Consider the following 24,754-nt stretch of genomic DNA (forward strand, 5'->3'; position numbering starts at 1 on the left):
CAAGTGATGTGGGGAGTGGATAGTTAAAGGGGCCCCAAAAGTCAGCTTAGAGGCTTCTTTGTGTAAAATTTGTCCAGCAGCCAGAGCTCTTAAGCAAGGGGCCCACCCACGGATGGTAGGGTCTAGTTGCTTGGACAAATATGCCACAGGTGCAAATGTAGGCCCATAGTTTTGACCTAAGACCCCAAGTGCTTGCCCCCTTTTTTCATGGACATATAGATGAAATGGTCTTGAAAGATCAGGAAGGTGAAGGGCAGGTGCCTTTAAGAGGAGTTGCTGAAGCCTGCGGAAGTGGTAGTTGGGGGAGGAGGCAAGAGATTCACTAGGGGGTCCCTTTGCTAGGTCATACAGGGGTTTGGCTAGAAGAGAATAATTTGGGATCCAGGCCCTAAAATAACCTGCTAGTCCTAGGAATGATAGTATTTTGGCTTTCGTATGGAGCACTGGAAGATTAGAGAGGAGTTGCCTCCTATCCAGTGTTATTTCCTTTTTCCCGGGTGTAAGGCGAAAACCAAGATAGGTGACAGAAGACTGGGAAACCTGGGCCTTGTGGGGAGACACCCTATATCCCTTGTCTGCTAGGAAATTAAGAAGCTGGGCAGTGTGGGATTGAGAGTGTTCCCAAGAGAGACTACATAGAAGAAGGTCATCGACATATTGAAGGAGAGTAGAGTCAGGACAGGTGGGGGTGAAAGGATGTGAGGTCCTGGGCAAGAACTTGGCCAAAGAGATGGGGGCTATCCCTGAATCCCTGTGGGAGGACAGTCCAGGTAAGCTGACGAGAATGGCGGGTGTGAGGGTAAGTCCACGTAAAAGCAAAGATATCCTGAGATTCTGAGGACAAGGGAATAGAAAAGAATGCATATCTTTCAAATCTAGGACCGAGAAGTGGGTAGTAGTGGCAGGGATCTGAGAGAGGAGGGTGTAAGGGTTGGGCACTAGTGGGTGGATAGGGACCACAGAGGAGTTGACAAGGCGAAGGTCTTGAACCAGCCTGTAGGACCCGTTAGGTTTTTTAACTGCCAGAATGGGGGTGTTGAAAGGAGAGTGTGTAGGCCTAAGATACCCCTTCCGTACTAAATCCTGGATGATGGGTTCTAATCTGAGGAGGGCTGTGGTTGTGAGTGGATATTGTGGTTGACTAATATATCTTGAAGGGTCCCGTAAGACAATATGAATAGGACTGCATTTAGCCATAGAGGGTGTAGTTGTGTCCCAAACCTCGGGGTTAACTGGTTTAGATAGTTGTGGAAGAGTGTGTGAAGGAGGTGTATCTGCTCCTAGGAACATCATGAGGAAATGAGAGGTAGGAGAGATGTGGGGTGATATGTGAATGGTGACTTTCAATAGTGAGAGTATGTCCCTTCCCAGAAGGGGAGTGGGGCAATGGCTCATAATGAGAAAGGAGTGTGTGAGGACAAAAGGGATCCCTGCATATAACATGATAAGGGGGGGGGGGTTCGAGGAAAAATCTGTTTACCTCCTACCCCGACAATAGGAGTTTTTGAGGGTGTGGTAGGACCCTAATACTCCCTCAAGACCGAAAAAGCAGCACCAGTGTCTAAGAGGAAGGTAATGAAGCGTCCATCCACCAGGAAGGTGACCCTAGGCTCTTGCTTCTTGATGGTAATAGTCGGGAGGGAAGGCCCAGGGCTCCGTCAATCCTCCTCTGCCAAGCCCAGGAGAGGCTGGGGTTGCCGGGCGGCTGACCAACCTCCCTTCTGGGTTGCTGGGCAGTCCACCCCCCAGTGTCCCCTTTGGTGGCATTTTGGGCAGGGGGTGGAGGGTGTCCTCGGCGAAGGACAATCCTTGGCCCAATGTCCCTCCTTACCACATTTGAAGCAAGCTCCAGGGGGTGTCTTATTAGGACGGAGTGGTGATGACCTTCTCTGAATGACCTGGGCCAACATTTGGAACTTGGCATTTTCAGCCCTCTGCCTACGGCGTTCGCTTTCATCCTCTCTACCATGAAAAACCTTGAAAGTGACAGTGAGGATTTCAGTCTGAGGAGTAGCAGGGCCCTGTTCAAGCTTTTTAAGCTTGGTTTTAATGTCAGGGTAGCTTTGGGCCAGAAAATATGTCATTAAGACATGACGGCCATCAGGGGTTTCTGGGTCGAGGTTTGTGTACTGTTGAAGGGCCTTGGTTAGTCTATCCAAGAATTCTGAAGGTGTTTCTTCCTTTCTTTGAATGACCTCCTGTACCTTTTGAAAGTTAACAGCCTTGCGGGTGGCATTTTTCAGGCCCGCCATGAGGCAGGATGTAAAAAGGTCACGAGACTGCAAGCCTTCAGGGGCGTTGTAATCCCATAGGGGATCCTGCTCTGGGACAGCATGAGGGCCCGTGGGGTGGTTGGGATTGGTCCTATGATTTTCATCAGCATGGGCTTGGGCTAGCTCCCAGACCCGTCGCCTTTCTCGGGGAGAAGTGTATTGGCCAAGAGCATGTAGATGTCATGAGTGAGGCTATATGCCTGCAGGACCCATTGAAACTCCCAAATGTAAGTGGTGGGGTCAGTGGTGAATGAGCCTAGCTTCCTCTCTAGCTGAGTAATGTCCGACATGGAGAAGGGCACGTGGACTCTGATGACACCCTCGGGACCAGCTACCTCGCGAAGGGGTGCGATTGTCTTGGGGGTGGGAAGGAGTCCCTTAGACCTGGTAACAGGAGGACTGAAAGAGGCAGGCGGTGGACAGGAAGGAGAGGGAGGGGAAGGGGGTGTCTCTGCGGAGGAGGAGGTGGAGCAGGCAGAAGAGGGCGGAGGGGAGGGGGATGAAACGGAAGGTTGAGGATCCGTGGAACCAGGCGGAGGAAGAGGAGGGTATAGCGGGAGAGAAGGAGCAGATGGGGCTGGGGGATAAGGTGGGGGTTCATCTGCTGGGTCGAATGAGGAAGAATCTGCGAAGTCAGGAGTAGAAGTAGGGGAAGGGAGGGGTTTGCAAGCAAGGAGGACTTGAGAAGGGGAGCAGGAGGAGCAGAGAGCAGGGTGCTGTGCGAGAAGGCTAAAACCTTCAACGCAGGGAATCTCCCTCCACTTTTTCAGACGCTGGCAGTAGTTAAAAAGGTCTCGAAGGAGGTTTGGATATAAGGAGCCTTCTGGAGGCCAATGATTGCCATTATCCAGTGGATATGTAGGCCAATCTTGGGTACAGAATTTGATTAGAAGTTTGGGCTTGATGTCTGGTGTGAGGGAGAGTGTGGCCAAATTTTTTATTAAACATTTGAGAGGTGAGGCTTCAGGTACAGACGAAGAGGTGCCCATAGTCACAGGGAGAGATGGAAGAGAGAATAAGCGTAAGCGAGAGAGACAAAGGGAAAACCCGGGCTGGAACGGCTTCCAGGAAGCCCAGGGCGAACGGGGGTCAGGTGGGCGTCCCCAAAATGACCAGCCGTCGCCAGGAACTACAGAGGGCACTACCCGGTTGTCACCAGTGAAGTGCGATCTGTGAGACCCAATGGGGTCGGAGCCACGGGCAACCTGACGTCAGGAAAGTTTTCGACCGCAGCGGAAAAAGTCAGTAATGAAAACAGAACTCCGGCTCCAGCGGAACGCAGTTCCAGGCCGGGAGTTCAGTTTTCCCCGAGTAGAAAGGCAGCTTCAGCCAGACACAGCAGCCCCGCAGGAAACAGCAACTCTAGCCGGCAGCAGCGGCAGCGGCAGCGGAGGAGGAAAAAAACCATAGAACCTCGTGTAAACTCAGAAGCCTCACGCCCCAAAGGGAAATGGATCACCAGAGGGTCCACTGCAACCAGTAAAGGTCTTAGTGGTGTGAATTCCCTCCCCCCACCGGGCGTCTGGAGTGTGCCTGACGATCACGGTCACAGTACCAGCTGTAGCTCGAAGGGAGTTGGCGAGCCAGGGTCAAGGGAAGCTTACCTACGGTCGGATCAATGGTGAGTGCAGGAAAGCCGGCGTCTGAAAAGAGCAGACCAGGGCGGAGAGTCTTCGGCGGAGCAGGGGATGGGGCTCTTGTTGGAAAGAGCTCACCTGTATCCTCTCGCGGGGCACCAGAATGAAAGAATTCCCCACGCAAAGACACTTCGCCGGGAGAATTCCAATTTTATTGCAAAAGCTGTGTGCTTATATAGAACTAAGGGGGAGATGGTAGGGCTTAGATAAATGGCAGGCCGCCCGTCTATTGGCAAGTTCTTCCAGATATCAGCTCCCACGCCCAGGAATTAGTTCTCACTGGGGCTAAGGTTCCCCGCCAGCGAGATTTGAAATTGGTGCTGGCGGGAGAGTTCACAAGGGCGGGAACTTTTCGCGCCACTGCAGAGAAGAAGAAGGTAGGAAGAAGAAGTCCTTAGGCGCCATGTTGGGGTTTTTTCTCTGGGGTACGGCTGCTGTTTATACTTTTCCCAACAACAGCTTCCAGTGGCTGAGATGTAAAATGCCTAAGAGTGCAGATCCGTGAATTAAATGGACTGCTTTTTGGGAAGTGAAAGTAGTATGAAGAACATGAGATGACAAGAGTCTGAATTTTTTTTAAAGCTTCAAGGTTTCAACAGAATGTGGATGTATTTGAGCTTTTAAAAAGGATAGTGGTTTTAGAAAGGGCAAAACCAGGGCGCACAAAAGACTGGGAATTCCCATAACCCTTAAGTGCTTCCTGCTCCAAGAAATAAAGTGTTCACTGGAGGTCACACCTACTACCCAGTGCAAACTAATCCATCACCTCCCAAAAGCTTTTCAAACCACGATTTCCCCATTTATTTTGGTCCCCAAGCAGTCGTCTTCTTTAATGGCCTGTAGAATCACTCCCAACTACCCTCCTGGGGGGTAAAAAAATAAAGGAATTCCCCCTAGGCTGGCCCCAGTAACTCAGCATTAAAGTAAGAAGAAGGGCTGGCAGCCTCCTGGAGACTAAAACAATTTGAGACTAAATCTACCTTTCCAAGGATGGAAAATTTATTCAGATAAGGTTTGAGAATTCAAATATGCCACAATAGAATAAGAATTAAAAGGTAGAAATCCCACTCTTCCCTACACCTCTACCTCCCCTACTGCCCAAGCAATCCAGACATTTTACCACTGTCATTACCATTTCTTCTAAATGGAGGCCCCTAGGCACTAATCACACAGGCAAGTGCATGGTATTGTAAGAACACACCACAACTTTTCCATTAAAAAGCTGTAGTCTCTGTCTCTCTGGCTACATTAGTGGTTCTCCGGTAACTTCAATACTTTAAAGGCTGCAGCAGCATGCAAAAGAATTTCATTTTATTTAAAAAAAAAAAAGTTAAGAAAGGTCTCCAGGAGATGGTGAGTTTTATTTGTCTTGTGTAGATAGAGGGTTGGAGAGACTAGGAGAAAGCACAGGACGCAGAGGTCTTCTCAGTGTAGTCTTCTCCCTCATTTTCATCTTTACCATCCACAGAGAGAGCGGCATACTTGCTTGCAGAACTGAACTTAGAGGCTGGATTTTCCTCAGGTTTCTTTGGCTCAGGTGCAGATCTGGAGTCTTGATCCTTTTTGCCCTCTTTCCTATCTGACTCCTTCCAGTGATCCTTGTTCCCTCCATCTCCTGGATCACTGCTGGAGTTCCCAGTTTGGCCTTTTGGGACATTCATTCCATCTATTTTATTATCGTCTTTCCTTGTGGGTCTTTCCTCAGATGGCTGAGCTGGAGCTACTTCCCCCCCACCACTTATGGGGGATTGCTGCTCTGTGTCTGAGCTCTGAGATGGAGCAGGAGGGTTAGAAGTTCGCTTCACCCACGCATTCTCCTTTGGTGGAGGGGCTCGCATTACCTTTAGAGGCTGATCAGGTTTGGGAGGCTTAGAAGTTGGAGAGTGACAGTCTTCCTCCTTATTGAGTGTTTCATTTTCTAGAGACTTCTCTCTCTCCTTCGTGCATTTCTGCCAGGTGTGGCTGAGGTTCCAGTCTGTGATGACTTCCTGTTCTTGACCGTTCCGGTTCCCGAGTTTCTTCACTTGGCCAGCTTGGGTGTCTCTCCCTAGGCCGCCGTTCTAGTTTTGGCTCATCCAACCGGCGCTGCAATTTCTCCTGCTCCTTCTGTAGCCGTTCTTCTACTCCTCTTTCTCTAGCAGCTGTGTCAACAGGTATTGCCCCTCCAAAGATGGAAGCTGCTCGACTGGACTGGGAGGTGCTGTAAGGGACCGGCGAAACATCGGAGGAAGAAACCACCAAGAGACCACTCATGCAATTAGCAGAAGGGGATTTATTGATCCAGCATGCTGGAGCTCCGTGCCCACTCAAGAAGGGAGAGCAGCCCAGAGCCCAGAGCAGGGCTTGAACAATGCTTAAGTACACTTTTTGGGGAGGGCGGGGGCTTTGCATACATCACAGTCTCCTTTAACAAATCACCATACACCACGGGAAAATCAAACAATAATTCTTAGACTTGATTAGTACATTCATTGACGGGAACAGGGCTGGCTGGAGTGATAGGTCTTTCCTAAGGAGGTGGTTACATTTAAACTGATTTGTTCGGGCCCTGAATGCCTACGTGACAAGCTGCACAGGGTCTTAAATGCTTACGTGACAAGCTGCACAGGGTCCTAGGCTATAAATCAACTAAATGGCCAGTAGGGCATTGTCTTAACTGCCTCAGGAATTTAACCCAGGCTTTGCAGTTTAGAAGCAGGTTTACAATGCCTGGTCCTTTACATTTTAACTCAGGCTTTGCAGCTTAGAAACTTTACCCTTTCAGTGCCAGCAGGAGAATCATCTTCCTTAGGAGTACTCCGAGGTTTTAGATTCAGTTTGGGTCTTTGGGGGGGACCTCTATCATCATGCCTATAATCATCCCGAGAGTAATCATCTCTGGAGCTCCATGACCGTTCGTCTCATCTGTCATATTGGTCTTCATAATGGTCCCCACCTCCTCTGTAGTCATCATCCCTTTGGTACCCACTACCAAATGCTCTTCTGCCACTGCCTAACCTGTGATCATAGCCTCTATCATAATCTCTGCTGCCTCGGACATCATAGCGATCCCGGCCCCCATATCTATCCATATCACGACGTGGGCCATCACGATATCCATCTCCATATCCATCCCGATATCGGTCAGAATCATAGTGATCTCAATACTTGTCTCCAAAGCTGTCATCACCTCTTCTAGGCGGAGAGTCGTCAAAGCTGTCTGTGGCAGGTCGCGCTCTCCAGTCGGTGTCTGTTTTGTCAGAATCCAGATTTCTATCTCGGCCAAAAGAAGGATCATCCCTGTCTTTATCCTGTGCTTGATCAGCAACATCCCCTCGAATTCTCCTGTTACCTAGAGACTCTTCATTGAGACTCAGGGCACTGAGCAGGGAATCCAGGTCCTCAAACTCAGCATAGCCAAAACCTTTTAACCTCTCTGGATTGCTGGGTTCACGTGGTAATGATAGGCGCAACCTGATCTTTTCTTAAAATTGGGCATCTCGCCATAAAACCATGAAAAGATAATTTTGGCTTTACTATAAATTACTGCAAATTCTGAACCTGCTTGGAATGCCTGCCCCTGCCTTGAACTCATCCAGGCAATATTGGGTTCCCCAGCAGCCGGTGGAGCAGTGGGAAGGATGGAACGGTCAGTTGGAGGTGCCCTGCACACATCATCATCATTACTCTGCCAAGTGGTTGAAATATCTCCTTCTAGGTCATCTCTTCCATCAGCCCAGCTGACTGGTTTGGGGACATAGGTGCTTCCTCCACCAGTACTCTCATCCTCAGCCAGAAAGTCTGTAGGGAGATAGTCTTCCCCTTCTTATTCTTCTTTTTTGTGAGGCGCCATGTTGGGAGAGGGAGGGAGAACGCAAAGCCACCCTTCTATTTTCATGGCCTCCCTTTCCTCGGGTCCCTGGTTTTTTCCTGTAGCTCCCACATGTGAGGGAAAATATGGGTAATATAATAATATGGATACTTCTTTCTTTGGATCTGGCTTATTTTGCTCAAGATCACAGTCTCCAGGTCATTCATTTCTTGCAAGTGAGATGATTTTGTTTTCCTTTGTGGCTGAATAAAACACCGCCGTTTAAAGGGCAAGTCTTCCTGAAGGTTGAAGCAGGATTGAAGGGCCCTCCTAAAACACAGAGGTCTGGGCCAATCTCAGACACAGGGCTGCTGTGAGACACTGCAGGGGTCGCCCTGTTTGTATTCAGGCGAACAAAGGGAAGCCCAGAGAGGTGAAGAGACTTGCCCAAGGGCACACAGTGCATTAGGTCAGAGGCTGAGCAAGAATCCAGGTCTTCCAGGGGCTGCCACCTGCTCCCCCTGCAGTTTGCTGCCTTGCTTGAGATAAGGGGTGCCTGCCTCCCTCCCCTTTTCTCACTTCCTTTTTTTTTCTTTTGACCTCTGCTGCTCCTTGGCATTACAGCTGTTGCTGAAATGGAGTCACGGGGGACCATAAAACTTGGATAAAGGAGAGTGGAGAAAGGGCATAGAAACCAGGGAAAGAGATGAGACCTTTGGTGGCCAGGGGAGGAAGAAAGGGAAGCCGCCCCAGGCTGTCCAGGAAGCTGGGGGCGGGGCTGCTGCAGGAACCTGCACACGTGTCCCAGCCCTTGCTCTGACTTAGTGAGGACTCAGGTGAGCCCCGAAAACACAAATCCTCCCAGTCCCAAAGAGGCCAGCCTCTGGCATCCCTCCAAGTGATCACGTGCCTCAGACCCAGGGGCCCAGTTCCTTGTTCATGGTGGCTTAGTGCCAGCGTCCCACCCCTACAAAGAGGCCAAGAACTGCAGTTCAGCCACAGCAGCAGGCTTTGTCCTGCTTCACCAGAGCCAGGCAGGTGTGGCCCTACAGGTGGCCCGCTGCCCCACAGATGGGCTCCAGGTGGCATTAGGCCCCTGCAGAGCGCAGGTGAGAATAATAACAGCTGGAGGAGCTCCAGGACACTGAGCCCATCCAGGGGAGCAGGGCTCCTGGAATCAGGATCCACAGCCCCAAAAGGAGTGGCCCCGCCCCTCATGTCACCTGGGGAAAACCTGGACCCCATTCCTGACTGCTTCATCCTGCAGCCGCCAGTCTTCCACCCGGTGAGCACCTACCCTCACCTGGGACTTCCTGGGTCTCAGGGGTCCTCCCTTTCTCCTGGGTGGACTCCTCCTGCATGGGGGGGGGGGTGAGAGGACCTCAGTCTTGGGCCCAGCTTCCCCAGGACCTGCCCAGGGTTCTGGAAGGCTCTCTTGAGTTTAGCACAGTGGCTGAGCAGCTCATTGAATGTGAGTGACTGCTGGACATTTTAACATGGTGAAGCCTGGGAGCCGAGGCTGCGCCCTACTGGGCTGGGAGGCCAGCAGGAAAGGGGAGTGGGTGGGATCTTTGAAGGGGACCCTGATTAGTAGGAAGGGTAGCCTCATCTCCAGCCTGGAAGGGACAGTTCCAGGGGAACCTCCCAGTCAGAGATGGGGGTAGGGGGTCCCTCTCCTCCTCCTCCTGTTCATGAGAACTTGAAGCCAGGCAATGCTTAGAGAAGGCTGCCCCCCACCCCCCAGGGGACACCCCCACCAGCAAGCACTAATTATCCTTTTCCCTTAATTGGCCCTCTCCTCCCCAGGGCGGCTCAGTTAATTACACACCCTGCCTGGGCCAGGGAAGTGGAAACCACTGAACTTGAAGCCCTGCTAAGCTGTGGGTGGCCATGGGCATGCTGATGGGAGGGGGCCCTGGGCTCCTCCCAGCAGCTAAATAATGGGCTGAGGCAGCTGCACAGGGCCCCAGGGCTACTTGCTTCCCAGGCTGGAGCCTGTCACCAGGAGGCAGCGCTGGGGACTCAGCTCTTTCTGGCTGGTTTGGGCTTCTGTGCACTGCTGGGAGTTGGCAGCAGTGCATGAAGGCGCCCTGGGGATGCTGCCCTGTTCTGCTATTCACACTCCTTCTGCAAACAGCTCTGCAGAGACCTCACTGTGCTGGGCTGGGCCTGAGCCCAACAAAGGGAAAGAGCAGGCTTCAGCTCTGGAGGGGCTTGTGGCCTTCCAGGGAAAGCAGCCAGCCAGACCCCCTGCACCAGGGCCCAAGGGCCAAGGCAACCCTGTGGGCAAAGTGCCCTGGGAGGACAGGGGAGGGAAGGAATAACTCAGGCATGAAGCGGATGATGCCTGGAGAAGGCATCAGGGTGGAGGGAGGGCACAGGAACAGCCAGGAGAGGCAGGGGGTTGGGAGAGTGTCGGGGGTGGGAGGAAGGCCAGGAGAAAGGGACCAGGAGGGCAGCAGGGCCACTGTTAGGTCCCCTTCAGGGCTCCACCTAAGGGTCAGCTCTCAGCTCCAACTTGCCATTCTTTCTGCCTCCAGGTCCCACTCTGGCCATTAAGCTGTCCCAAGAAACTTCAGTACCAGGCTCTGGGCACCAGGTGGCACTGAGTGAATGAGGAGCCTCACTGGGGACACAGCAGCCTGTTGTGTCCTAAGAGCTGGGGACAGCTAGCTGGCTGCAAGGGAACTGAAGAGGCGTCCCCAGTGTGATGTAGCTTAGACTCGTCCATGACAGGCAGTCGGCGGAGGATTTCAGAGGGAAGGGCTTTTTCCTGTAAGGACAGGTTCTGTTTGGGGTAGGGAAGTGGAGTTGTCCTGTTTTTCCCTCCCCACGCACTGGACATGGGGTCCCTCGGGCCTTTCTCCAACCTGCAAGCACGGGTCTCTTCCCTCGTTCAGGTGATTCCGTATGTCACAACCATTTTTGGTGGCCTGCATGCAGGCAAGATGGTCATGCTGCAGGGAGTGGTCCCTCTACGTGCCCACAGGTAAGGGGGGGACCAGGGGAGCTGGAGCCCAGCTTCAGCAGTGTCGAGCTGGGGGCTTCTGTCTGCCTTTGGGATCTCTGTGGTCTCTGACCAGACAGCACTTTGAGAGCCGCCCCTCCCCTCAGGTTTCAGGTGGACTTCCAGTGTGGCTGCAGCCTGCACCCCCAGCCGGACATCGCCATCCACTTCAACCCTCGCTTCCACACCACCAAGCCCCATGTCATCTGCAACACCCTGCACAGTGGACGCTGGCAAAGGGAGGCCCGCTGGCCTGGCGTGTCCCTGCAGAGAGGGGCCAGCTTCCTCATCCTCTTTCTCTTTGGGAATGAGGAGGTGAAGGTGAATGGAAGGGACAGGCGTCGAGGGGTCCTGAGCTCGTTTCCTTGCACCCATCCTTCCCTCAGCCAGTTCCCCTGTCACCGTGGTGGGTGGCATTGTGGGGAGAGGACCAAGGAGCTGCCACACCTGGTTCCAGGCTCCCTGCACCCACAGGCTGCTGGTGCCTGGGTCTGGAGAGGCCCCCTCTGCCACATCAAAGGCAGCTGACTACTAGGCCTTTCCTTCAAGGGGAGGGGCAGGGGTGCTGGGGCTGAACCCAGGGCCTGTGCGTGCTGAGTGGGCGCTCTGCTCTGGGATACACCCTGCCCCTCTAAGCCCACTGATGTCTTCACTCTTGGAATCCACCCCCACCCCGTGGGGGGGCACTTTGTCCATCCCCATCTTACAGCAGCTGCACAGGACAGGGAGAGGACACTTGTCCACTGGCCTCTGAGACGGACGCCTGCCAGAAAGATGAGAGGGTCCTCAGATAACTTAGGCGGCAAAGGCGAGAGGGACTGAGGATAGGACAGCACCGGCCTCTTCAGCCTCGGTGTCCTCCCTGTCAATGGGGACAGCGATGATGCTCTGGGCATGCTGAGAGGAGAGGGGCTGCTTCGGGGACAGGGACAGGCACTGACGGGGCCAGCTCTGTGACCTTGGAAGCTCTCTTAAACTCATCTGTAAGTGTCCTTATGCTGCAGAGCTGGTGTGAAGCCACAGAGGGAGTCTCCAGGTAGAGGTGCCTGCAGAGCTTGGGACACAGTTATGAGCCCAGCCAAGCTCAGCTGCTGCTGAGCCTGGTGCTGTCTGCCTCTCCAGGTGAGTGTAAATGGACGGCACTTTCTCCACTACTGCTACCGGCTCCCACTGTCTCGGGTGGACACCCTGGGCATATTTGGTGACATCTTGGTGAAGGCCGTTGGATTCCTGAATATTAGTGTAAGTTCCCTTGGGACCAAGGCCCGGAGTCTTGGTCTCTGCCTTCCTCTGACTCCTGGGCAGACCTGGGACCCTCTCACTTACCCTAGAGCAGCAGGAAGAGGAGGCCTGTAGATCAGAAATAGCCCAGATGTCCTATGTGAGGGAGGTGCAGGGGAAGGTGACAGTAGAAAGGGAGGCCAGGAGCTGGTGTCAGGAGTCTGTGCTGGCTGTGGGGTCTGGTTTATATTAGGAGCTAAGGACAGAAGGAAAGAACGGGCATGTGGGGCCCAAACAGGCTGAGCGCGCCTGTTCTGTCATTCCCTCCCGATGGATTTATTAAAAATGCAGATCTTTGGGACCTGTCACTAGAGAGTCTCGTTGAGTAAGTCTTTGGTGGCCTAGAATTGGTAGGTTCAACACACCAGATTCAGGAGCCACTGAGGAGCTGTGTGGGAAGCAGGGCAGGGCAGGTGGGAGCCAGATTTGTGGCCCCTGGGCTTGTGGTGGTCTGAAGAATTGTTTTCCTCTCTTTCTGGACAGCCATTTGTGGAGGGCAGCAGAGAGTATCCCACTGGATACGTGAGTCTCTGGGGGCAAGGTTGGCCTTGTGGTTGGACAAGACTCATGGGGTCAGCCTCCTCCTCCCCCTGCATGACCTGCAGCCACACTGAGGCCCAGCTGGCCTCCCTTCTGCTGTGGTTGTCATGGATAGGACTGGCTCCTTTCAGCCCAAGGACAGCCTGGATGTGGCTCTCCCAACCCTTCTCCAGGGGCAGCCTAGGGAGGTGGGGGGGATGGGTGGCTGGTAGGAGGGGCCAGGATCCATAATTCCCACTGGGAGATGACTTTTGCTTGGAGCTTTCAATCCTCAGAGTGACCCTGAGAGGTGGCTGGGGTTGGTCTTGTGTGACAGAAAGGGAGATGAAGCCCATGAATGGTCAAGGTGTGGGATGACTGACCCACTGGCCAGTCCTCCCCATTTCCCCAGAGCTGGTGGGCCTCCGGACGCAGGAGTATCCCACTGGGGCTCCAGTCGCTCACCTGCTGCTGTGAGAGACACAACCCCAAAGCATCCCCAGTGTGGAAGGATAATGGCAAGAGGGTCCCTCCCAGCCCATGACCAAGGGCTTCCTTGTGCCCCTTTCTTTCCTGACAGCCCTTCCTGCTGCAGAGTCCCAGGCTGGTGAGTGAAGCTCCTTCCTTGTGTGGCCTCTTCTGGGCTCCCTCAGGCCTGGGAAGATACCTGGGTAGGAGGCCGAGGAGCTCCCTGTGGTGGGAAATGCCCTTGGTCTCAGGATTTCCCTTGTTTTATGGGAGCCTGCAGGGTGTGGGTGGGCCAGGCAGCTGCAGCTGAAACTCCACCTTCATTTGACCTTTTTTTCATTTATTCTGCAAAAAGATATTTGATGTCCTCTGTGCCAGGCCAGTGCCAGGCTCTAAGACAGAGGAACAAGCTGGTCCTAATCCTCCATGCAGCCACTGCAGCTCAGGACACAGCCATGGGAGAAGCACATGGTGCTCAGACACTGGAGCACTGAGCTCAGCCTGGGGGCAGGGGAGGCTCTCAGCAGGCCAGCAGCAGGGGTTTAGTAATGAAGAGAGCTGCACTTCCTGCTGCAAGCCCATGGCAGAAACTCGCCTGTCCCCGTGCGCTTCCTTGGCCCCTGATAGTAGCCCTCACAGCTGTTCCTAGGGACAGGAGACCCTTCCAGAGCCTTCACAGCCATCCCCTTGTTCCTTCAGCAGGTGCCCTGCTCACGTGCTCTTCCTCAGGGCCTCTGGCCAGGGCAGGTCATCATAGTTCGGGGACTGGTCTTACAAGAGCCAAAGGAGTAAGTATCCAATCAAGCATCACCTCCTTTAACCTCCCAGCACTGCCACATCACCCCTTCTTACAGATGGGAAGGCGGAGGAGCAGCAGGTAAGGTGCCCAAGGTCACAGAGCTTACGAAGGTCAGGCTGGGACCAGCAGCCCCACTTACAGTAACATCTTCCCTCCTGGTGCCTCTGGTCAAGCCACCAGCCCTACATCTGGATCCCAGGGAAGACACAGACAGAGACCCAGAGACAGGAGGTGGCCTCCCAGAGTGACACATGGTTGGTTTAGGAAAGAGCCAGAACGCCCCAGAGAGGAGGGCTAGCTAGTACTTGGAAGCCAGGACTGGGAGGGAGACCATTAATAAATGGGTGCTTCCTGGCTTGTCCTCCAGGAGGCGCTCAAGTCCTGACGGTCTGCTCAAATCTATTTAGACCAGAGCCTGCCAGCCTACCTGGAAGAAAGGCATTGGATGTTATGGCTTTGGGAAACCAGACTGCCGGCACACTTACTACCTGTGCAAACTTAGGGCAGTGACTTTTCCTCTCCATGCCTCAGTTTCTTTATTTGTTAAGGGGGTAATAATAAAACTGATCTCAGGTTGGTTCTTAAAATAGTACCTGACCCGAGGTAAGTGTTCCACAGTGTGGGAAGCAGAGGAGGGGAGTGGGGGCAGCATCCTCTCCACTCTTGGCTTTATTTTCATTTATTTTTTAACTCCCTGTCGGTTCTACACCCTGCCCTGAGTGCTCCTGGTCACACGTAAGAAGCTGGCATGAAGCACATCATGGGTAGCAGGGCCTTGCAGAGCCAGGAGTGACTCTTGTAAACTGTGTGTGCTTGGGAATGTCACTGCACCTCTGCTTCTGAGTTTCCCTATTAGATAAAGGAGAATGTTGATGTCAAGGTGATGGGAAATGATAAGGTGCTCCAAGATCAGGACCACACCTCCCTCCTCAGACCTTGGAAGCATCTGGCCAGGTTCATATCCTGTCTCCAGATCATGTTGTTGTTATTAGTGTCACAGCAAATAACCTGAATGTCATTTCCCAAGGGCCGTGAATGCACATGTCCTCAGAGGTCAGACTGGCCACATGAGTAGGGAGGACCAGAGTGGGAAGGGTGTGAAGTGGGAAGAATATTTCCACAGGCCCAGTCAGGCCAGATCCTCTGGTGAGTTCTAAAGAGAAGTTGAAAACCCTCTTTTACATAAAGTCTATTTTTCAGTATGGAGTGAATTTGAAATTGGAGAGTACTGTGCCCCACAGAACCTTCCTCCAGGCCCTCTAGCTGTGCCCCTGGGCATCCTTCAGCACCTTGCCTCCAGGCTCCTTCCCAACACTAAGCCCTTGCCTTCTCCTCTCCAAAGCTGGAAACGCATGCAGCCTTTTCCTGGTGGGGATCCATGGAAGTCCCAGAGGCCCTCCCCAGGAGACTTCTAGGACTGCCCCCCACCCCCTGCATCCCGTCTCTCTTGCCCTCAACTGCTTCTGCTGGGATCCAGCCCACAGCAGCTGCAGGGCTGGTGTTTCAAAGAGGGTCCCTTCAGAAGTCATGGAACAGAGTCTGGGGGTGCTATTGAGAGGAAGATGTCAGGCACAGAAAGACCAGCCCCCCCAAATCTGGAGTCATGAGTCCTGGTCCACGTCCCAGTCTGAGGCTGCACTGTTGTTCCTAGTAAAGCAGCCAGTCCCCTGGCTTGCTGTCCTCACCACTGCAGTGGGCTCCTAAACCTCTCAGCTCAGGCCATTTGTGAGGATTAAGGCAAAGGCAAACCCTGGCTCCTGTAAGACCCCTACTGTGCTCCGGGGACTTGCTAGTCTTCAGGTACATTACCTTCTGGGTTCCTACTTGTTCTCTGTGTGTGTGTGTGTCCTTCAGAGGTAAATTTTGTATTATGTAATGATAGTTTCAAATGAAAGGTATCATTTCAGTACTATGTGCCAGGCACTGTTCTAAGGTAACCCTTTACATCCATTAACTCATTTAATTCTAACAACAACCCCAGAAAACAGACACAGCACTGTTACCATCCCTAAATTTTGGTAAGTGGGCACAGAAACATTAAGTGACATGCTCTGGATCACAGGACTAGAAAGCAGCAGGGTTAGGGTGGAACTGCCCCAGCCTGGCTCTAACCACTAGGCAGCTTGCAAATATTGAAGACAACACTTGACACAGAATTAAACACACAGTAAAGGTTAGCTACTATTGTTATCATCATGATCACCCCATTTTCAGGAGAAGGAATTGAGGCTTAGGCCAGCTAACACCCCTGACCTCCAATCAGTAGATAGCAACCCGGGGATTCAAACTCAGGTCTAAGCCTCCTGTTCTCTCCACTCCTCTAAACTGTGGTGGGTCCCAGGATCCAGCCCTGAGCCTGTGGGAGGAGCCCAGCCCTGGATTCTGAAGCATCTTCCCACAGCCCTGCTGCTCCCTCAGGGTGTGCCATGGCCTGAGGGCAATGGAGGCCCATCCCCCCCCCCCTTCTCTGGCCTGTTCCTGCAGGTTCACTCTGAGCCTGAGGGATGAGGCCACCCGAACTCCCGTGATGCTCAGGCCGTCCTTCACAGACAGAACTCTGGCCTGGGTCTCACGCTGGGGATGCAAGAAGCTCATCTCAGCCCCCTTCCTTTTTTACCCCCAGCGATTCTTCGAGGTGGGTCTGATCCCAGCAGCCACATCCCTCCAGGAGGGAGAGCACAGCTCAATTCCCAAAGGGTCGGAGACTGGGGCGGGTCCTGGCAGGGGAGACCTTATGGGGCCAGGAAGCCAGGCCGGCCCAGCAGAGGGTACATCTAGGCATTGGCCCTCAGCCCTCCACGCCGATGCCGAGGTTCCTGTGCCCAGAAACTCTGGCATGATGAGTGCAGGTGGGGCCCAGCATCCTTTTGTTCAAAAGCTCCCCTGATGATTCCAACGTGCGGCCAAAGTGGAAAACCGCTTCATGAAGCAAGCCCAGTTGTAGAAGGTCACCTAGGCCCAGGGTCAGTTAAGAGCTCTGTGGAAGGCCACAGTGCACTGGTGACAATCTAGGCCTTCCTCTAAGGGAAGAGGGTCTTGATGGGCAGCACGGCAGGCAGGAAGGGAGGGTCTGCCTGGAGTCCCACACCCACTCAGGCCCTCCTCACCAGGTGCTGCTCCTGTGCCAGGAGGGAGGGCTGAAGCTGGCACTCAATGGACAGCCGCTGGGGTCCACCAGCCTGGACCAGCAGACCCTGGAGAGGCTGCGGGAGGTCCGCATCAGTGGAAGCATCCAACTCTACTGTGTCCATTCCTAAGGAGGATTCCCAGGGGACCCCAGCCAGAGAGAGGATGGCCAGTCCACTCCCAGGGCCTGTGGTGGGGCCCCACTCTGCTGCCTTCATTCAACTGTCCTCCTGTCACCATCGTGTCAGGCCTGGTTCACTTCCGGGTCACAAGCCTAACTCTGCAGGGGAGCTGGGGGCCCACAGCAGAGGAGGCACTGGGTGTAAAGGTGGCCCCAACTCTGCTCCTACACCAGGGGCCTGGATGGGGCTCCATCTTCCTTCAGGGCCTAGAGTCCACTCAGGTGGACAGGTTCTGTGGCCTAACACGAGGACTAAAACACACACTTTAAAGAATTCAGACATTGGGCTGGGGATGTGGCTCAAGCGGTAGCGCGCTCACCTGGCATGCGTGCGGCCCGGGTTCCATCCTCAGCACCACATACCAACAAAGATGTTGTGTCCACCGAAAACTAAAAAAATAAATATTAATAAAAAAAGAATTCAGACATTGTGTTCGCTCTTATCTAGAGGTTCTGGGGAAGTGGCCCCTCCTCCCCTGGAAGTTCCAGGCCTTGTCTTTGACATCACTCTGCCATGCCCAGGGCACAGGATTTGGCCTGTGGTTGGAGCTCTGCTGCTGCCCTGTCTAGGTTTCGGCCACTGCGAAGCCAAGGAGAGACAAGACGCCCTGATTTCATAAGCCCAGGCCCAGGATCGACGCACACCATCTACTCTCCCACTGCGTGGGCTCACAGAGCCTCTGTCCACAGTGACAGGCAGCACAGCTGCTCATGATTTTTGGCCAAAGTAAGTCACAGAGCCACACTTCAGAGAAGCCCGCTAACAACCAGCCCAGAAAGGGAGAGAACCCCGTGTCTGCCAGTCAGCCATGAGGTGCCATAGCTCCTGAGTACAGTCACGAGCCGCAGAAGCACATGTCAGCCACCTGGGTGCACAATCCATGGAGGTCCCACGAGGTTGTCTTCCAGGCTGTGCACGTTGTGCTGGACCATCTGGGTTTGTGGAGGACACTCTGTGGTGTTCCCACGATGACAGAATTGCAAACAACGCATTTCTCGGAGCTTGTCCTCATCATTAAATGACACGTGACTGTATTTTGCAGATTAAATAGAACAGGGAAAAAAAGGAAGGATATAGAGAATTTGAGTCATATAATCAAACAGCTGAGGTGAATAAGTACTTTTAAGACTTGGTACCCTCCACACAGAGAGCAATGCTCTCAATATCCTGCCCTGTCTCCACTTTCCAAGGCTGACCAGGAAAAATCTTAGTACATTCCCAGAGCAGAGATTCCATAGCAAATATGCCCTGATTATAGTCCAGTAAAACTTGAAATCAGTGAGAAAGATAACTGACAAGTGGCCACATAGAAACTGAGGCACAGGTTTCTGGATAAGATCCAGGTCAAAGAGGAGAAGATAAAAGGGTGGAAGAGCCAGGGGCAGGCAGATCCCCAGGCCCAAGAAAGCAGGGAGCAGGCAGCTCAGCCCCTCCCAGCCTGCCGAGCTGGGCGCAGAGCCCGTCCTGGGTCCTCCTCCCCTTAAAGTAAGCCTTGCAGCACCATAGGCCTTCCAGATGTCCTCAGCTGTTCTTGACCTTTTAATTCTCCACAAAAATGTTTGGAGTAAACCTGTCAATTTCCACTAAGTTTTTCTTTGTTTGGTTTGGTTTTTCTTTTGGGTTAGAATTGAATTGTTTGTGTGGACTTTGGGGACAAGGGGACTCTGCATCTCTACATTGGTTCCTTTCAATCATAAACACAGCGTCTCTCTCAATATATTGAGCTCATCTTTTATATCTTTCAATTAGGTTGAATAAGTAGGTGAATAAGTACTTTTAAGACTTGGTACCCTAAACACAGAGAGCAGTGCTCTCAATATCCTGCCCTGTATCCACAATGGCACAATAGTCATTATATTTATGCTCAGGCCCTTTATAGTTTTTTATTAGTACATTATAGTTATTCATAATCTCGGGGCTCATTCTGACAGGAGCATAGAAACACAGAACACAATTTGCTCTACTTCACCCCCAGGGCTTCCCCTTTCCCTCCTCCCCTCCCTTCCTCTGTTCCCTTTCCTCCACTCAACTTCCTTCTATATAATTATAGATTTCTTTTCTTTTTAAAATTTGTTCTTCGTTGATACTGATACAAAAATGTACATGATTTATGCATAATTGTCTTATTTCTAGTAAAGTTGCTGGATTCTTTTAGTACTTCAAAAAGACAACCATAGCACTTGCAAAAAAATTGATTTCTGATTTCTTCCTTTTAATCATATCTCACACACCCACAGTCTCCCCTCCCTCCTCCTTCCTCCTCCTCTCCTACATGTACTACATTGGCCAGAACTCCCCGACCAATGTTGAATAGAAGGCCTGTTAGCCAGTTTCCTTGATCTGTTCCTGACTTTAGGGAAATATTACTAATATTTCACCATTTAATATGGTGATCATGATAGGTTGGGGATAGAGACAAGTATTAGGGCAAAATTTTTTGGCTTTTTCTTAGTTCACTAGCAGATTTTTTTTCCCCATTTTTTTAAAAAAAATCAAGAATGAGTGTCAAGTTTTAATGGATATCTCCAGCATTTGTTGATATGATCATGTGTGGTTTTTCTTCCTTAATCTGTTAATGAGATGAATCATGGTAAGAAGATCAAAGACCTAGAGGGAAGACCAGAGGCTTTGTGACTGCTAGAGGAAAACACAGGAGAAACGCTCCAGCTACAGGTGCCGGCCAGCACTTCCTGAATAGGACTCCTCTAGGTCCATAAATAACACCATCAAGCATCACCGGATGCATCAAATTAAACAGCTTCTGCACAACAGAGGAAGCGATGGGGGTGGGATGGGAGCAGGACTCTTCCAGCTGCTCCTCTCACCAAGGATTGCTATCCAGAGAATATAATGAGCCCCAAAGACTCAAAAAAGAAAAAAATGATAGTAACCAGTTCAATACACAGGCAGATGAAGTGAACAGACATTTCCATAAAGAAATCCAAAAGGCCAATAATTCCATGAAAAAAAGTCCACCAATTGTAGCCATCAGGGCAATGCAAAGGAAGACCACACTGAGATTCCATCTGGCCCCAGTGAGAATGGCAATCATCATCAAGAACTCAAACAGTAATAAATGCTGTTGAGGATATGAGGAAAAAGGAATCCTTACACACTGTCAGTGCACCTGTTGGAGAATATTTGGTTTGTTTTCCTTTGGGGGAAATTATGGGTAGATCTGCTGTCAACATTTGTGTATGACTTTATGTGAAGAAGTTTTCAGTTGTCTATAGTAGACACCTAGTTAGGGTGCGTGAGCTCTCTTGTCCAGTGAGGAGGTCCACGGAACAGGGTAGAGGAGAGTGTGGCTTCAGAGTCACTATTCAAGATCTCTGGAGACCAAGCAGGAAGCAGGTCTGATTTTATTGTGCAGTTACCATGTGTATATACTTGGGCAGTAGCTAAGCAGATTACAGGCAGCCACCAATGCTGAGAGCCATTGCCAAGTAGGAATGACGCATGGCAATTTCTTTGTCAGCCTACTCCATGTTGCTTAGAGGAAGGACTCTCCATTGTGGAAATGGGCTTGCCTTGGACCGAGGTCATTTGCAGTGACATTGCATGTATGCTTGAGTAAGGTGACCTTGCTCAAGGACCAGGGCGTATCCGGGTTTAGGGAGGATCAGGTTTTAGGGAGTATCCTGCTCCTTGGGTTTAGGGCGGTTCCAGGTTTAAGGTGTACCCTGCTGGGAATAGGGCATATCCTGTTGCCTCAGGCACACCCGCTCCTTGAGTTCCCGTTGAGTTCTCTCCGGATTCAGAGAGTATTTGGGATTCAGAAAGTGAATTTTGCCAGAACGTGAATTTCCCCAGAACGTGATTGTAGAGTGCCGGTGTGAGTTCGGGAATAAAGAGTTGCTGTTTGAATCTACAAGGTGTGTGGTGGCTCGTGATTTTGTACCCAGCCAGTCTGTGGCACACCAATGCAATTTATGGCCAACTGTCCTTGCAGCAACCAATCGAGGAGCGGGCTGTGGAGCAAGCACAGAGACTACAATACATGGCCTCAGGCCCAGGGCTGTGCCTATGGGGTAAGCGGTCTGCCACTCACACGCCTAGCAAGAGGGGAGTGGTTTGCCACTCAGACACCCTTAATGTATGCCATGTATGCAGTACTCCATGCACTTGTCCGCACCTTAGGGAATTGCTGGTCATGTGGTAAACATACATTTAACTTTATAGTTTAAAAAAAACCTACCAAGCTGTTGTCCAGAGTTGTCCCAGTGTGACTGTCTGATTGTGCATTCCCATCAACAATGTCTACCATTTCCGTTTGTTCCACATCCTCTACTGCACTTGATATTGCCAATATTTTTTATTTTAGCCATTGAGTATGTCTATAAGGGTATCTCACTGCAGTTTAAACTTGTATTTCCCTATGGTTAAAGATGTTGAGCATCTTTTCATGTGTTAATCTGCCATCCATTATTCCCTGAGGAGAATTCAATGCTTTCCTCATATTTTAAAATTGAATTGCTCAAAGATCTAAAGAAACATTCTTCAAAAGAAGAAATGCAAATGATTGGCAATATATTGAAGAATGTTCAACATCCCTAGCAATCATGAAGTTACAAACCAAAACTATGCTGAGATTTCATCTCACCCCAGGTAGAAGGGCAGTCATCAAGAATTCAAATAATGATAATTGACAGTGAGGATGTTGGGGGCGGGGCGGCAGGAAGGCACATTAATGTCTCCTTGATGGGACTGCAAATTCTGCAACCACTCTGGAAAGCAATATGAAGATTCCTCAAAAGACTAGGAATGGTACCACCATACGACCCAGCCATCCCACTCCTCGGTGTTTATCCTGAAGAACTTAAAACAGTAAACACAGTGATACATGCACACCAATGTTTACAGCAGCACAACCCATGATAAACAAGTTACAGAACAACCGAGATGCCCTTCAATAGATGAATGGATAAAGAAAATGTGGTTTATATTTACACAATGGAGTTCTATTCAGCCATGAAGAAGAATGAAAGTATGTCATTTGCTGGTGAAGGGATGGAACTGGTGAATGAAATAGGCCAGACTCAGAAAGTCAACGTTCAAATGTTTTTCCTCATCTGCAGGAACTAAAGAGAAAAAAATGGATGAAAAAAGGGGGCTCTTATGAACACAGTAGAGTAGAAGCAAGGGACACAGGAAGTGCGGGGAGGGGAGGGAAAGACAAAGAACTGGGGAATGAAATCTACCAAATTATACTGGGTGCCTGTGTGATCGTACCATCTAATGTTCACATAATTATAATGAAGCAATTAAAGTAAATAAATAAGTATACTAACGGAAGACCAGGAGAGCAGAGGAAAGAGATCACGGGGAGGGGGGAGGAGGGGGGAGGAGGGGGGAGGGTTTAGTGCTGGGGACTGAACTGGAGAAACGATGTTATGTGCATTTGTGGAAATGTCAACATGTATGCTAGTATGTATCGTGCAGTTAAATATAAAATAAAATAATTGAATTGTTTATTTTCTTGGGATTGACTTTCATGAGATCTGAATATATGATGTTTAAAAGTCTTTTTTCAAATATGTGATTTGTGGGGCTGGGGATGTGGCTCAAGCCGTAGCGCGCTCGCCTGGCATGCGTGCGGCCCGGGTTCGATCCTCAGCACCACATACCAACAAAGATGTTGTGTCTGCCGAGAACTAAAAAATAAATATTAAAAAAAATTAAAAAAAAAAACAAATATGTGATTTGTAAAAAGTTTCTCTCCATCTTGGATTATCTTTTCGTTCTCTGGTGTCTTTCTGATCTATCCACTAATCTATGCACCCGTCTCCTTGCGAGGACCACTGTCTCGACTCCTCTAGCTTCGGGATAACTTAATGTTGGGTCATGTAATGTTCTATCTTTTTATTCTTATTTTTCAAAATTATTTTAACTTCTTTCTGCTTTGCCTTTCCATACACACTTTAAATCATCTTGTCCAGAACTATAAATCATTCTGTGGGGTTTTGTTTGGCATCTCACTGGCTCTGTGAACCAACCTAACAAGAACTGACCTTCCTGTGATGGGTCTTCAGATCCAGGAGGTGACGTGTCTCTTCATTTACTTAGGTTTTTGCTTTCTTTCAATCAGAATTTTGAATTTTCATTATACATGTGTTGTTGGATTTACAGCTAAGTATTTAATTTTTCAGCTGTTTACAGTTAGCTGTAGGTTTTTGTTGATGATCTTTAATAAGCTGAGGAGGTGAACTTCTAGTTCTAATTGCTGAGATTTGTTTTAGTGCATTAGGTGACACCCCACCAATTGTATTTTTAATAGAAAAACAATAGTTTATTATCATTTCATTATTTTATGTAGTCATTAGTCCATTATAACTGTATATACAGTAGGGTTCATTGTGACATATTCATATACGTACATGACATAATTCCCCAGTATTTCCCCCCTCCTGTTTTTTTCCCTCTACTTTTCAGGGCTTCTTCTACTTATTCACATATATTTTTATCCATTGATTCTCTAATTTTTTAAAAATCATGAGTGAATGTTGAATTATGTCAAAGGCTTTTTCTGAGTGGATCAAGGACCTAGGAATTCGAACAGAGACTATGCTTATAGAGGGAAAAGTAGGCCCAAATCTTCATCATATCAGATTAGGCCCTGGCTTCTTTAACAAGACTCCTAGAACACAGGAAATAAAATCAAGAATCAATAAATGGGATGAATTCAAACTAAAAAGCTTCTTATCAGCAAAAGAAACAATCAATTAGGAGAAGAGAAAGCCCACAGTTTGGGAGCAAATTTTTGCCACATGTATGTCAGATAGAGCACTAATCTCCAGGATGTATAAAGAACTCAAAAAACTTAACATCAACAACAACAACAAAATAATAATAAATAAATGGGATAAGGATCTGAACAGAATACTTTCTTTCTCTCAGAAGAAAATATACAATCCATCAAAAAATATATGAAAAAATATTCAACATCTTTAGTAATTAGAGAAATGCAAATCAAAGCTACTCTAAAATTTCATCTCATACCAGTCAGATTACAATTATCAAGAATAAAAATGACAATAAGTGTTGGCAACAATGTGGGGGAAAAGGCACACTCATACATTACTGGTGGGACTGCAAATACTCTGGGAAGTAGTATGAAGATTCCTTACAAAACTTGGAATGGAACCACCATTTGACTCACCATTTGACTCAGTCCTTTTAAGTACTCAAAGGACTTAAGAACAGCATACTACAGTGACGCAGCCAATTTAATGTTTATAGCAGCTCAATTCATAAAAACTGTGGAACCAACATAGATGCCCTTCAATAGATGAATGGATAAAGAAACTGTGGTATATATACTCAATGGAATAATACTCAGAATTAAAAGATAATAAAATTATGCATTTGCAGATAAATGGAGGGAGATGGAGAATATCATGCTAAGTGAAGTAAACTAATCCCCAAAACCAAAGGCTGAATGTTCCCTCTGATAAGTAGATGCTGATCCGTAATGGTGGGGGGGTGGTGAGAAAAATGGAGGAACTGTGATTGGGCAAAGTGGGGGGAGAGAAGGAGGCCTGGGAGCAGGAAAGATGGTGGAATGAGATGGAATCATTACTTGAGGTGCATGTATGACTGTACATTTGGTAAGACCTACATCGTGTAACCAGAGAAATGAAAAGTTGTGCTGCAATTGAGTACAATGAATCAA

General features: G+C 49.9%; 2 protein-coding genes and 1 pseudogene across 10 annotated transcripts in view; 1 reads left to right on the forward strand and 2 right to left on the reverse strand.

The window, feature by feature from the left end:
- Window positions 1-2,252, reverse strand: part of PLAAT5 (phospholipase A and acyltransferase 5) — a gene marked incomplete at both ends in the record, with an annotated part of 31,431 nt that extends 29,179 nt beyond the window's left edge. Inside the window, one exon of the mRNA XM_081280487.1 lies at window positions 2,205-2,252. Within this exon, the coding sequence (XP_081136613.1) occupies window positions 2,205-2,252 (48 nt within the window). The remainder of the gene's footprint in view (window positions 1-2,204) is intronic.
- Window positions 2,253-4,371: 2,119 nt separating this feature from the next.
- On the reverse strand, window positions 4,372-8,641 carry LOC308641915 (eukaryotic translation initiation factor 4B-like; annotated as a pseudogene). Its single transcript, XR_014024396.1, has 4 exons — window positions 8,618-8,641; window positions 7,481-7,723; window positions 6,667-7,373; window positions 4,372-6,100 (listed from the first exon to the last, which is right to left on the reverse strand). The product of XR_014024396.1 is annotated as a eukaryotic translation initiation factor 4B-like (transcript).
- The window catches only part of LOC308642447 (galectin-12-like), a 170,078-nt gene continuing 153,740 nt past the window's right edge, over window positions 8,417-24,754 (forward strand). Inside the window, exons 1-10 of one of the 8 annotated variants that reach the window (XM_081281386.1) lie at window positions 8,417-8,536; window positions 10,601-10,689; window positions 10,815-11,028; window positions 11,830-11,949; window positions 12,472-12,510; window positions 13,088-13,114; window positions 13,675-13,763; window positions 16,259-16,409; window positions 16,885-17,220; window positions 17,256-17,457. In XM_081281386.1, coding sequence (XP_081137512.1) covers window positions 10,649-10,689; window positions 10,815-11,028; window positions 11,830-11,949; window positions 12,472-12,510; window positions 13,088-13,114; window positions 13,675-13,763; window positions 16,259-16,409; window positions 16,885-17,031 — 828 coding nt within the window. In that variant the 5' untranslated portion in view covers window positions 8,417-8,536; window positions 10,601-10,648 and the 3' untranslated portion in view covers window positions 17,032-17,220; window positions 17,256-17,457. Of the gene's footprint in view, window positions 8,537-8,718; window positions 8,986-10,327; window positions 10,476-10,600; window positions 10,690-10,814; window positions 11,029-11,829; window positions 11,950-12,471; window positions 12,831-13,087; window positions 13,115-13,674; window positions 13,764-13,915; window positions 14,462-16,258; window positions 16,410-16,884; window positions 17,221-17,255; window positions 17,458-24,754 lie in introns of those variants that run through there. The other 7 variants (XM_081281382.1, XM_081281383.1, XM_081281385.1 and 4 more) reach the window with 7 other exon arrangements.

Source organism: Spermophilus citellus (genome assembly GCF_964194105.1).
Source record: "Spermophilus citellus genome assembly, chromosome: 2".
Taxonomy (NCBI): domain Eukaryota; kingdom Metazoa; phylum Chordata; class Mammalia; order Rodentia; family Sciuridae; genus Spermophilus; species Spermophilus citellus.